The 12957-nt window shown below is 36.1% G+C and overlaps 1 protein-coding gene across 2 annotated transcripts; it reads right to left on the bottom strand.

Moving 5' to 3' along the window:
• Window positions 1–770: 770 nt before the first annotated feature.
• letmd1 (LETM1 domain containing 1) lies at window positions 771–9820 on the bottom strand. 2 transcript variants are annotated; one of them, XM_053481861.1, is made up of 9 exons: window positions 9660–9820; window positions 8006–8160; window positions 7698–7813; window positions 6885–6967; window positions 5817–6003; window positions 5638–5739; window positions 5210–5362; window positions 4013–4109; window positions 771–2673 (listed from the first exon to the last, which is right to left on the bottom strand). In XM_053481861.1, exons 1-9 carry the CDS (start codon window positions 9779–9781, stop codon window positions 2600–2602), a joined length of 1089 nt encoding a protein of 362 aa, XP_053337836.1. In that variant the 5' UTR covers window positions 9782–9820; the 3' UTR covers window positions 771–2599. The 2 variants fall into 2 exon arrangements, with proteins under 2 accessions (XP_053337836.1, XP_053337837.1); XM_053481862.1 differs by having other exon boundaries at window positions 9551–9669.
• Between the last annotated feature and the right edge of the window lie 3137 nt (window positions 9821–12957).

Genomic DNA, 12957 nt, shown 5'->3' with positions numbered 1-12957 from the left:
TTGAACTTCCAGGGTTGAGGATTCGATTCCTGCTTCTGGCCTGTGTGTGTGTGTGTGTGGAGTTTGCATGTTCTCTTCATGCTTGGTGGGTTTCATCCAGGTTCTCCGGTTTCCTCCCACAATTTAAGTTGAAATTAAGTTGATTGGTGCTCCCAAATTGCATGTAGTATGCGTGTGAATCCTGTGCCAGATGTACCCTACCTCGTGCCCTGGGATAGGCTCCAGGCGATATAGAGAATGAACAGATTAATGATTTTAATCAGTGTTACATTATTAGCTGATATATTTCCAAATGCATTAGTCGCTAAATCAGAACCAAAATGTTTACAATATTTCAATTTTAAAGCATTAAAATAAATGTCACAGCACTTTTCCCACAACTGCATTTTTAAACTACTTAACGACTGCATCAGTTTATAACGTACTTTAGTTAGGGTTAATGCTGTGAAGTGTCTGTTAACAGTGAATTTCTGAGTCACAAAGTGCTGGCGCTTCACATTTCTTCCCTAAATGTACTTCCCTAAATAACTTAAGATTAAGCGGTGCAGTCGCTGTAAATGATTAAATACAGAAACAACAACCATGTGAGAACCAGCGCATTACTATTACAGGCCGATGAGTTACTGGAGCTTGTAGACTTGCTGAAAATGTGAAAACTAATCAGAATAAATTAAGACTTTAACAGTGCTGTGATATTTCTTTCAAATATTATTTTAATAATTTGAAAATATCTTTATAATATCAACCTAAAACACAGTCAAACCACAATGTCAAGGTCAATTATGTTGAATTTATTACGGAAAAAACAAGGATAGTAAGAAAAACATAATAGTCAAGTGTAAACTGCTAACATCATTGCTGCGGTGCTTGTCTCAGTGTGAATTTGGCTTTAACACACACGTTTGAACTTTATGAAGTCTTATAACCTTATGAACTCAGGGGTTTTTGCTGAACAGGAGAAGGGAAGGAAGTGAACAAAGCACAATTTCACCTTAGAATAACTATTTACCTTACTTAAAGGGTTTACTGCACATAGTACATTCAATAAACACACACACACACACACTATGTGAATTAAAAGGTTGTTCTATTCTCTATGTAGTAGAGATCATACCTTTATAACATCAAGGCACATTTATAGAGGCTCGGTCTAAAACATGGAGCAAATCAGTGTGTCTACATCAGAGCTTTGTCTCTGGCGGGTCCGGACACGTTGCACGCTTTATCACAATGTCTTTCTCTAACTGCTTTCTAAAGGATTCAAACTGTCTGGATAAATGCATGAAGATGTGAAAGTTCTCATAAAAACTGGGACGTGGACCTCATTCCGTGGGACGTGGAGGGGGTGGGCTACTCAAAACGATTCTCGCGTATTTGTCAAATCACTCAGCTGTGATAATCTCGTTTGATCTTGTCGGGGTTGCCACATCTGACATTTTCATAGGAAGTCAACCTATCTTTGACGTGCTGACATGAATTAAATCATTTTTTCTTTTCTTTTTTTTCTTTTAAACCCCTGGGGAGCGATCGGTCTGTTTAATGATATCTAACATTTAAGGCGTGTTTGTTTAAGTGCAAACAATAAATGCATAATCCATTAAGCATGCACATTGCTTGTCACAATGTTGCGAAAATTCGCCTTGAATTTAAAGAATCTGCTTCAAAGAATCTGCTTCTTGAATTGCCACACGAAAGACCCATGATATGTAACTTAATCAATCTTTCCTCTGTTTCTACTGTAAATCCATATAAAGTACAAATAAGAGACTACTTCCTTAAGAATCGATCAACATTGCACTGATATTTAGGGAAACTCCCCACCCCCCCTTTTTTTTTATTAGAATTTATTTTATTTTTCTTGCAAATCTATGATGTAACTTCGCATTAATAAAAAATTTTTTTTAGAACTTGCAGCTCTAAATAAATGACATTTCTTGATATTTATGCTTTTTTTGGTTGTTTTGAGGAACCCATGCAAATATAAATATACAGTAAATATTGTTCGAATTATAAATTTGATCAGATCACAGATCTGATGACTAGATGACTTCAAAAACTCACGAAGGGAAAAAGCGTAGCACAAGCCAGAATTAAAAACCACACCACGGTGGTTGAACCATCGCTGGCAGAAAAACCACAACTAGAATGTAAACAGTTTTTTTTTTTCTTTTAAAACCCTATTGCATACATCCGTTTGTAGATGTATGTTTAGGATAGAATGAGAAAGTGTTGCATGCAAGACTGTGTGTTACTGAGGTTCAAAGTTATATGTAAATGTGGAATGAACCCGACGGTTCCATGTAAAGACGAGGAGGGCCGACTTCCCGCTTGTGTTTGATCTCAGTGTATTGTGCTGCTTTCATCAACGTTCCCACTCATTCCTCTAATCACTCTGATGAAGTAAACAAAAACTAAGCTTAAGATTCCCATCATATTCCCTCAACGCTGTAACTCGTGTGTGTGCTGCACCGGGAGACCCTGATACAGGCCTGGCACGTCTCTGATAACGCTGCGCGTTCACGCCCTCTGTGTTTCCCTCATTAGAGGGTTTTTGTGGACTTGATGAACAGATAGCGTGGCTGGAAAACACAGGCTGTCATCAGCTGCGTGGTGTTCGTGGGTAGTTCACCGTCAGGAGCATCATCCCATGCAGATACAGTGAGGTCTCGGATTCTGCGCAGAGCAAACGGAGGAAGGATGTGAGTAGGCGAATACAGTATGACGGGGTGACTGCAGGAGGAACCGCCCGCACAGTTTATTTAGGGTTTGTGAGGTGGAAAAGGGAAAAAACGAAGCAGCCCCAAACTGCGAAGTGTGGGTGGGGTATTATGTAGGGTCTTCTCTACCACCTTCCTGGGGCACAATAAATCATACATATACATACATATATATAATAAAGTAAATAATAAAGTGAGAAATCAGTCTTAAAATGAGACTCTATATGTGTGTGTGTGTGTGTGTGTGTAAAATAAATGACCAAAAAAACCAAACAGTACAATACATTACCTAATTTGTCGCCTTGGTGGTACTAACCAAGGCTTAAACAAACCAATGGTAATTCCCCCCTATTGTGACCTCATACTTTATTACTCATCTCTGCACTTCTCAGGTGGGTTGAGTCCCAGCAGTAGCTCTGATGAAGAGTGAAACCAAGCATGTTTGGCATGCATCATTTGATGTCACACACTTCGGGGGAGTTCCGAGACGTGCATCAACTTGTTAAAGAAATGGGACCTTTAATTGAATTCAAGTCAATCCTTTCAGATGGCTGAGATATGACTATGAGACATCCCGAAGCATTTCTAACAATCTCCAAGTACAGCACCATGTATTTATTTTTTTATCCCATTTGCCTGCTGTTATAATAAATACCTAATAAGATGATGATGGGCAATAAGACTGATAATAAGTTCCTCCTTATATTATCAGTAATCATGCCCTGTTTTTTTCTGTCCACTTTGCTGGTTAAATTAAGTAAGTAGACAAAGTAAAATCATTTTTCCCATGTATTTTTTTTGCATATTTAAAAAAAAAAGGGATCCAATTTAGAGAAGTGCTAATATTGCAAAACCCCTCATTTATGTCAGTCAAGAATACGTGCTATTACTCGAACTGATATTTAAATGAATTCTTTAGAAAAGTTGGCACACCCATCTCAGTGTAAAAGCTAATTTGTACAGCTGTTACTGGGTAAATGTTTGCTCGGAGGTCTGCTTCATATCTGTAGCCCAAATTATGATATGCATATAAAATTTTACAATATGCAACATCATAAAAAAACGCTTTGCTTTGAACTTTTATTAGGGTGCACTTTACCCGGTGCGTGTATTATTTAGCTGTTCAATGCAACACGTATCCTTATGCACCTGCGAGTGAAGTGAAAGGAAAGTGCAACTCTTTCACATCCTTCTTTCTTTGGACTCATTTTTTCATGGTACGTAAAGTCAACATTTGTAAAGTGCTTCGGCTGAACCCTTCATTTAAAAGACGTCACGTCATGGTTGTCTCTCACCTTTGAGGTGCAATGAGAACTGCAGCCACTGCGCCAGCCAGTCTCGGCACTGTGCGGGACTCAGGAGCGCCGCGTTCAGCCCTCGGACGTAACACGCCTGCAAACAGACGTCACATGATCAAGAAGTGATGCATTAAACATGCGGAAAAATAAAACATATGAGACACGCGGTTACTGGAAAATCATCAATATTGGGGTTTGTATGATGCAAAGCTGAGCTACCGTGACTGATCTGAAGTTCATTACTTTCCTGTAACACCATGTCCTAAAGTGTTTGTACACATCTTAATGATAATTCTTTATTTGTCACTGAAGGACTTGATACTTTTTAACTTTAAAATGAAACATGTCAGTTCCTGTTCTCACTTCTGCTACATAAGCGGACCTGCTCTCACCAGAACTCTCTTTTTTTTCGAAGAAAAAAAATTATGTGCACGAAGAAAAAGGAGAAATCCCAGATTGTACTGTTACTAAAAACAAACATACTGAAACGTGTAGAACGCTTCTGTCCAGGAGTGCTGACACTTCCGAAAATTTTAAATATACATCTCCTTCATAATTTCTCATCATATCAACAGTTGCACGCGTCTTTTTAACCTTACGAGCCCTTGTGAATCAGCTGATGTTACAGAATCGATTATGTATTGGAACGACGCATTTAAATTCACCTTTTAGACAAAATCAGGTCTTCAGTTCAGTGTATGTGTACAAACAAACAAACAAACAAATAAGAAAACATTCCCTATGAATGGGTTTTAAACACGCCATTTCGATTTTTCCCCTATTGTGACCTCATACAAGAAGAAACCCCTCCCCCCTGGCTCGTTGCCCAACTCTGGTGCTGTCATAAGTAGTTAATTTACATAGACACTGAAACAGGAAGAAACTGAGGGAGATCACAGAAATGAAAAATCTGACAGGTATTAACATGCACACACACATGCACACACACTTTGGAGGAGCTCCAAGACTGGTGATAATCTGTTGGTGGGAATAGTACAATATGGGACCTTTAATCATTTCAAAAACATGTCACAGCTGCTGTTTAATTGGCCGACACCTTTTGACCAATCACGAATCGAGAACACCAGAATTATGTTGTAAAATCTATGTTGTTGTAGATATATTCACATTAAATACCAGGTGTATCCTAAACATGAGCGTTAATCATTTATATGCATTGAGGTTCTCTCTCACCTCTTTGAGCTCCACGTCATTCAGCTGATGGAGTCCCAGTTTGACGATGGCACGATCCAGGTGCATGAGCTCTAGGGCGTGGCTATTCAATCGCTGGCCAATCCAGAACGCCGGGAGACGGGGCGTTAAGAAGAGCAGCGGGCAAAGGTTTCTCTGCAAGCAATAACCAGCAAGCACAAAAAAGGAACTACAAAGTGGAACTACAAAGCTAATAGACTGCTCAGGTAAAACCATGCAGAATACTGTAGAGGATATTTAGTCTGGCATCAGTTAACATAATGTAAGAAGTAAAAAGTTGTGTATTTTTATTACTCAAGTAATGCATAAATAAAATATCCTAAAAAAAAAAAATCCTTTAGTGTAATAACACATACTCATTACTCCACTAGTTTCCAGCCCTGACTGTTACTTCGCTATAAAGGACTAACCATCTGATCCTGTCCCATCCTTCTGATCCCCAGCGGAGGGCCTGAGAATAAACTTCTCACTGCGTGGAGATCTGACACGACCGGATGAACTCCACTCTGTACCTGGAAACATGGACAAATATTAATAATCAGCATTTTTTTTCCCTTCAATCCGTGTCGTGGCGTGTGGAGGGACGCACTTTTTCGCACAGCTCCGTAAGTCCGCTCTTCAGCTGCCCGTGCGTGACGCGAGACGCCGTCGTCTTCAACCCGTCGAGCAGCGGCTGGTGATGCTGCGTCCTCTGAGCGTGATACACTCGCTGGAACTCCTCGAGCTGCTGCGGCGTCCAGAAATGGCGAATGAGAAGCTGGCGAGGATAAAGGTACCTGGAAAGTATGACAATGATGTATTATACTGTAGCATACAGTATGAGCAATAAGAGAGCTGTTTTTGGAAAATAATCAACTTTTATGGGGCGTAATACATCACTGGGTATTGCCCTATAACAGCATCTCTGTCCTCCTCCTTACTGGTCACTAGGAATGTAGATTTCAAGGGTGTTCAAGTCAAACCGAGACTTTCTCTTGAATGAAGACGTCAAACCAAATTGCATTTTTCATTCACAGTGATGAGACTCCTAGCTGCACAACATTTAAATGGTGCAAATGTTTTAAACAAGGCCGTACATCTGTGAACGACTTTCTCGCCCATGCAGTTGCTCCCGTAGAAGAGACACACCTGTCTGTGTGAACTGTACACGATCATTCTCCAACGCCACCTGCACGTTACAGGAAGTTATCGCCATATCTGCTGTACAGTCCTGACCTCACTTAAAGCCATTTCTACATGTTTGGGTCATTAAAGGGGTTCCTGAGAGGCCGGGGTTTTAGACATGAAGCAGGCAGTATGATCATGGCTCCGGAGTACTGAGAAAACTTTCTAATTCGATGGTGTGAAACGCTGGGATAAGTGCATTAGTGTAAAAGGGGTTATATAGAGACATAAAAGGAACTACGTTCTGTTATTCTGCAAAAGTCCAGATTTGACTTGAACTCGTCTTGTTCGTTTTTTTTTATAGCATTTAAATCTGAATGAGGTCTGGAATATATACTGCTGTACAAAGAGAAAAATATGTTTTCTTAAAATTAATATAATACCGATAAATAATAATAATAATAATAATAATAATAATAATAATAAAAGAAATTACCTCTACTCATTATCACATTTTTTTACCTGTAGAGTGGAAAACAAATTCCATACTTACATTAAAAGAAACACCAGGTAGTTGGCAAAAGGAGGAATGGAGATGATCACCAGGGGAATGGCTTTGATCATGTCTCTGTGGAACTGTCAGGACAAATATGAAGTATTTCAGTTATATACAGTAATAACATGAAGACTTGGGTTTAATACATTTTATCAAATACACATTTAAAAACGGTGCCTTGATCATGATTACAACTGATAAGTATTATTATTATTATTATTATTATTTTTTGCCTTATGTACTCAAAGATACATCTTCGAAGATTTCATTTAGGTACTTTACTGATAAATGGCATGTCCAGATTTAAATGCAGATATCTTTGTAAGATTATAACCACAATATTATACGATAAGCATCTCTGTTAATCCTTTATATACGTTTCCTTATATAAGACAAAATACATTTTAATGAAAAAAAATTATTCCATACTGGTTTTTAAAAAGCACTTTTGTTATAAGTATGTACTGCATAATAATCCAATTGGACCTTTTGCAAACCAAGCCACTTTCTTTATCGAGCACCAATTAGAAAATCAATGGATATTTATGTAGATCAAATTTAACAATTTAAAAAATTATGTTCTGAAAAAGTATCAGCACTATGTCGCCACCTAACGTCCACCCACTGTACTGCATGTCATACATTCAATAACTTCAAATAACTTCAACTTTAATGTGAAAAGTTCTTTTTTATAGCAGTACAATAGTAATGTTAATCCTGACAATACTGTAAGCTGGAAATACAGGCTGTGGTTATTAGTTAAAATTATACAACTCTTGGGTATATATGTAAAAAAAAAAAAAAAATCACCTGTCTGAGCTTCTCCATTTCACGGTAAGGCAGCTTCTGGGGATTGATGTTGTTTTTAATAATTCGAATTCTGATCCTATGCACTTCTCGGGCATCCTCGAAGAAGAGTCGAAATCCTACAAGGACATACAAACAGGCTCTGAGCAGACGAATGAGAATTCTACCAAACATGCCTAACCGTGTGTCTTTCTTTTTTCTTTAAGAACAGCACAAAAAATTTGCACATATTTGACTAAGAAATTCAAATTTCAAAATGTCAATCCCATTAAATCCTCACTACAAAATAATGGAACACAATTAAACCTCACCTCTCATAAAAGTAGAATAGAGGATGAAGAATCTAGGGAAGCGTCGTTGAAGAAACCTCTCGTACTTTTCATTCGCCCATTTTAACTTTGACACGATGCTTTGGCCGAGGCCGTACCTCGCTTGGGAAGATGAGTACTGCCTCGCTAAACAGACTCTATAAGAGATGAAGATGAGACAATTCCTTAACAAAGATTATGATGCCCTATAACACTTTTATATGACTTATCTGTCTTTAATAGGATTTGACCAACTCTGAGCTGGGGTTACTGTCTGTCTGGGGTTTCTGTTTATGTTCCTTTGGGTTCTTTTCCTTCCTTTTATCATGTTTGATAAAAGGAAGGAAAAGAAAAAAAGTAAATCTATACTATAAAAAATATTTTTATATCCTATATTTTATATTTTGTCGTTCTATTTTTTCTGCAGCTAAGTTTTTCTATATTTTATTCTAATTCTTATTTCATCCCCTAATTTATTTCTTATTGATCATTTAGATTTTAAGGTCACAAGCGGTCGTATGACTTCTGTCATTTGTGTGTGACAAATAAAATTATATTTAAATGTATATTTAAAATATGATATATGCTATTATCTCGAATAACTAACATTATAACAACTGTACTAAAAAAGTATCATTTTCTGATAAATTTTATGCATAAACTTTTTGTCCTGTTTTAAAATGACTCCTGCACATTAAAATTCATTTATACCACTTCAGTGCTGAAAATATGGATTAATCCTAGTAGGATAAAAAGTTCAGCTTTTCTAATAATATCTATTGGTGCAGGTGTTTGTTTTCGCTGAGCAAGTACATTATAATAATAATAATAATAATAATAATAATAAATTATTATTCAGGACTAATAATTTATTTCAGCGGAAGGTGGCGAAGTGATGTCATGTGTCTAACAACCAGCAGCTCCGTGATATCATTATGGAGGAGTGGAAGAGGATCCCAGCAACAACATGTGCAGCTCTGGTGAATTCCAGGCCCAGGAAGGTTAGGGACGTGACAGATAACAACGACGCTCACACAAAATACTGGACACAATTTTAACATGTTCACTTAGATTCAGTAAATCTATACTGTTATAAAAGCTGCACACTGACTACTGTAAAGTATATCTAAGTTTTATTTCTATAGTATTGTCCCTTTAGAACGTATAGTAAAGTGGTTGCTGGAATGTGAGGGGTGTACTAACTTTCGTCAGATACTGTAACTGTTCATACTGTAACATGGCTTTTACTCAATATTTTGATTTCAATCATGACTCCAGGCAGATGTCGAGTGGCTCAATCTGTGAATGCTGTGGGTTACCGGGTCATTGATCGGAAGGTCTGGGGTTCAAATCCCAGACTTCTATATAAAATATCCAAGTAGTGCAAAGGTTTCTGTCTAATGCTGTGACATAATCTATCAGGACAGACAGACAAATTTAATGAGACTGGTTTCGGGGTTTCCAATGTATGATATAGATATATATTTAAAAGTGTGAGTTCTGACCAACGTACAGACAAAAGCTTCAACAGATGTAATGTTAAGTGACCTTAATCAGAGCTGTGTCACTTGTGCCCGGCCTGGTAACTGGAGACATTTTAAGATGGAACTGTTAGAACAGCGAGCAGACGATTACTGATCAATTAACCCCGAGTCACCTGAGTGTCGTGCTGGTTAATGTAGGACTGAAGAATCCCGCGCTGACCCGCACGACCCCCCGCGTCCCGCGCAGAAGCGGCAGAGGAGCATCGCGGCACATCCGCACACAGGACAGCGCCATGTTGGAACTGAGAAAAAAAAGAGAAAAAACTCGCTTGTCAACTCGGAGTGGGCGTGTCTCAAGATATGGGCGGGGCCGAAGTGCCTTCACACGAAGCATTTATATGTTATAATTATTTAACATTTAGATTTAACATTTAAGCCTGATTAATGTGTGTTCTTTATGTGAAATTATTTATTAACATTATTATTAGAAAAATATACAGTATATGAAACATTTGTAGAGAAACACAGAACAACAAAATATAAAAAAATAGGATATAAAAATATATATTTAAAAAAAACTAAATATTATTATTGTCTTTATTTTGTACAGCTAAGTTTGATATCCTATATTTTATATTTTGTCGTCCTATTTTTTCTGCAGCTAAGTTTTTCTATATTTTATTCTAATTCTTATTTCATTCCCTAATTTATTTCTTATTGATAATTTAGATTTTAAGGTCACGAGCGGTCGCATAAGCATTGTACTGTGTATGACTTCTGTCATTTGTGTGTGACAAATAAAATTATATTTAAATGTATATTTAAAATATAATATATGCTATTATCTCTAATAACCAACATTATAACAACTGTGTTTAGAACAGTAGATGTGTATAATAAAAAAAGTATCATTTTCTGATTAATTTTATGCATAAACTTTTAAATATTATTTTTGTTTAAAGACAGCATTCAATATTTAATCTCTTCATTACAGCTAACTAAACTGTAACTGTTTTATCTACTGGTTGCATTACATCATACATCCTTTTGTTATGGCTTTATTTACTTAGCCAATTTAATATTTAATTTAATAATTTAATATCACCCTGTATATAACTATATCGCATTTGTATAACAAAAGGTCAAACTTAATAACTTAAATTAATTTATATTGTTATATCGATGGCATGATTGCATGCAGATTAGGACAGCTGCCCACTATATGTGTGCCGTTTGATGATTTGGCACCCTTTCCAGGGTGTACACGCCTCATGCCCAAAGGATAAGCTCCAGGCTCCCTGTGACCTGTACACAGGATAAGTCGTATAGATAATGAGTTCTGATTGTGAGTGCTTATTTAATATTGTTACCTATTTTATTGTTATGGTTACGATACCTGGTAATTGCATTAAAATATTACAATTTTGTCCCATAATTGCAAAATATCTAATCTAAATGTTTTGTTTTTGTTTTTCCATCATAAGGCAATTTATCACATAATTAATTATGCTGGTAAAACATAATGGAACAGTTCTCTTGTGTTCCCTTGTACATATGACCGTTCCTTATTTTTTAAAATACATGCAGCATAATAAAAACTGTTTTACTTTACAAGGAGCTTGATGATGATGTCTTTATTAAGTGATTAATCAATTCATTCATTAATTTCTTATGTACCACTTATCCTGTACAAGGTTGTGGAGGGCCTGGAGCCCATCTTATTGTGCACACACACACATACACACTCGCAAACACTATGTGCAATGCCTTTAATCTGCAAGTCTTTGGACTGTGGGAGAAAACCGGAGTACCCAGAGGAAACCCACCAAGCACGGGGAAACCATGCAAACTCCACATACACAGACCGCGAGGCCAGAATCATAACCTTGACACTGGATGTGTGAAGCCACAGTGCTAACCATCATGCCACAGTGATGAGTATAAATAATTAAAGCATGATGCATTACATGGTGTCCTAGTTAACTATACAGCTGTCCACACTTTAAACGCATGTTCTCACACAAGGTAAGTAGTTGTATGAGATGTTTTTGGGGAGAAGGAAAAACAGAACAAAAGTGCAAAACAAATTAACAAAGGTAAAAAAACATAAAAATTTAAACAAAATAACAAAACCAGAAAAAATTACAAATTTAAAACCAAATGAACAAAACAGAAAACAAAATATCAAAACCCAAAACAAAATAACTAATTCAAAACCAAATTAACAAAATTGAAAACAAAATAACTAATTTAAAAACAAAATAAAAACCCAAAACAAAATAACAAATTTAAAACCAAATTAACAAAACAGAAAACAAAATAACGAATTCAAGAACAAAATATCAAAACCCAAAACAAAATAACAAATTTAAAACCAAATTAACAAAACAGAAAACAAAATAACGAATTCAAGAACAAAATATCAAAACCCAAAACAAAATAAGAAATTCAAAAACAAATTAACAAAACAGAAAACAAAATAACTAATTCAAAAACAAAATATCAAAACCCAAAACAAAATAACATTTTTTCAGTTTTGTTACAGTTTTTTTTAAATAGTTTTGGTTCTATTTTCATAAGTAAATTGTGCATTTTCAAATCTCTTAAAATTTTTACTGATCACATTTGTAATATCAATAGTCATTCTTTTAAATCTGATGTCATGATTTCATTGTATTTGCACATATTTTTATTCCACTTAATCATTATTTCAGAACACATGATCATTGTGATACAATTGAGAACATTTGCTTTACAGTTTTTTTTATTGGTTTGGCACAGTTTTTACAAGCAATTGGTACATATTCAAAATTTTTAGTACTTATATCACAACCATTCATCAAAAGTGCACTTTTTAAAAACATTTCAGCATATTTTCAATTGTGTTACTACAATACACATAATCACAAAATATCCTTTTCACTACACAAAATAAGTGTTTCATCTAAATAAATGTTTTGGTCACAGTTACTGCCTTTCATAATGTCATCACTATCAAATTTCTGATTTGAATCTCCTATTATTCAGTATAATACATTTGTCTGTCATTTAATTCAACTGATCTTAATGTTTAATCAATTAATCATTCATTATGTCCATAGATTTTCAACTTGACTGATTAATGTCTGGTCATTTGTAAGTTACAAATTGCTGCAAGAGCTTTCAATCAAGAAATACTAATTACTAATTGTTTCACCTGATGATCACAATTAGTTACCATATAAGTAGAACTGTGTTTAAGACTTTGCATTGTTCAAATATGGAGCAGGATAGACTCGTAGGGAGAGGAAACCTTTATCAAAGAGGTGGTGGTGGTGCTCCTCGACAGAGAGGTGGGCACAGACAAAGGGAAAGAGGTGGTGGTGCTCCTCAACAGAGAGGTGGTCTTTAGATAAATGTAGGCAGAAGACAACGCACCATCATCTCTAATGAAGATGAGCCTTTATGAAGCCTTTACCATGGCTGAGGCTG

This window comes from Clarias gariepinus, chromosome 22 (assembly GCF_024256425.1).
Source record: "Clarias gariepinus isolate MV-2021 ecotype Netherlands chromosome 22, CGAR_prim_01v2, whole genome shotgun sequence".
NCBI classification, from domain to species: Eukaryota; Metazoa; Chordata; class Actinopteri; order Siluriformes; family Clariidae; genus Clarias; species Clarias gariepinus.
This window is presented reverse-complemented; position numbering and strand designations above follow the sequence as displayed.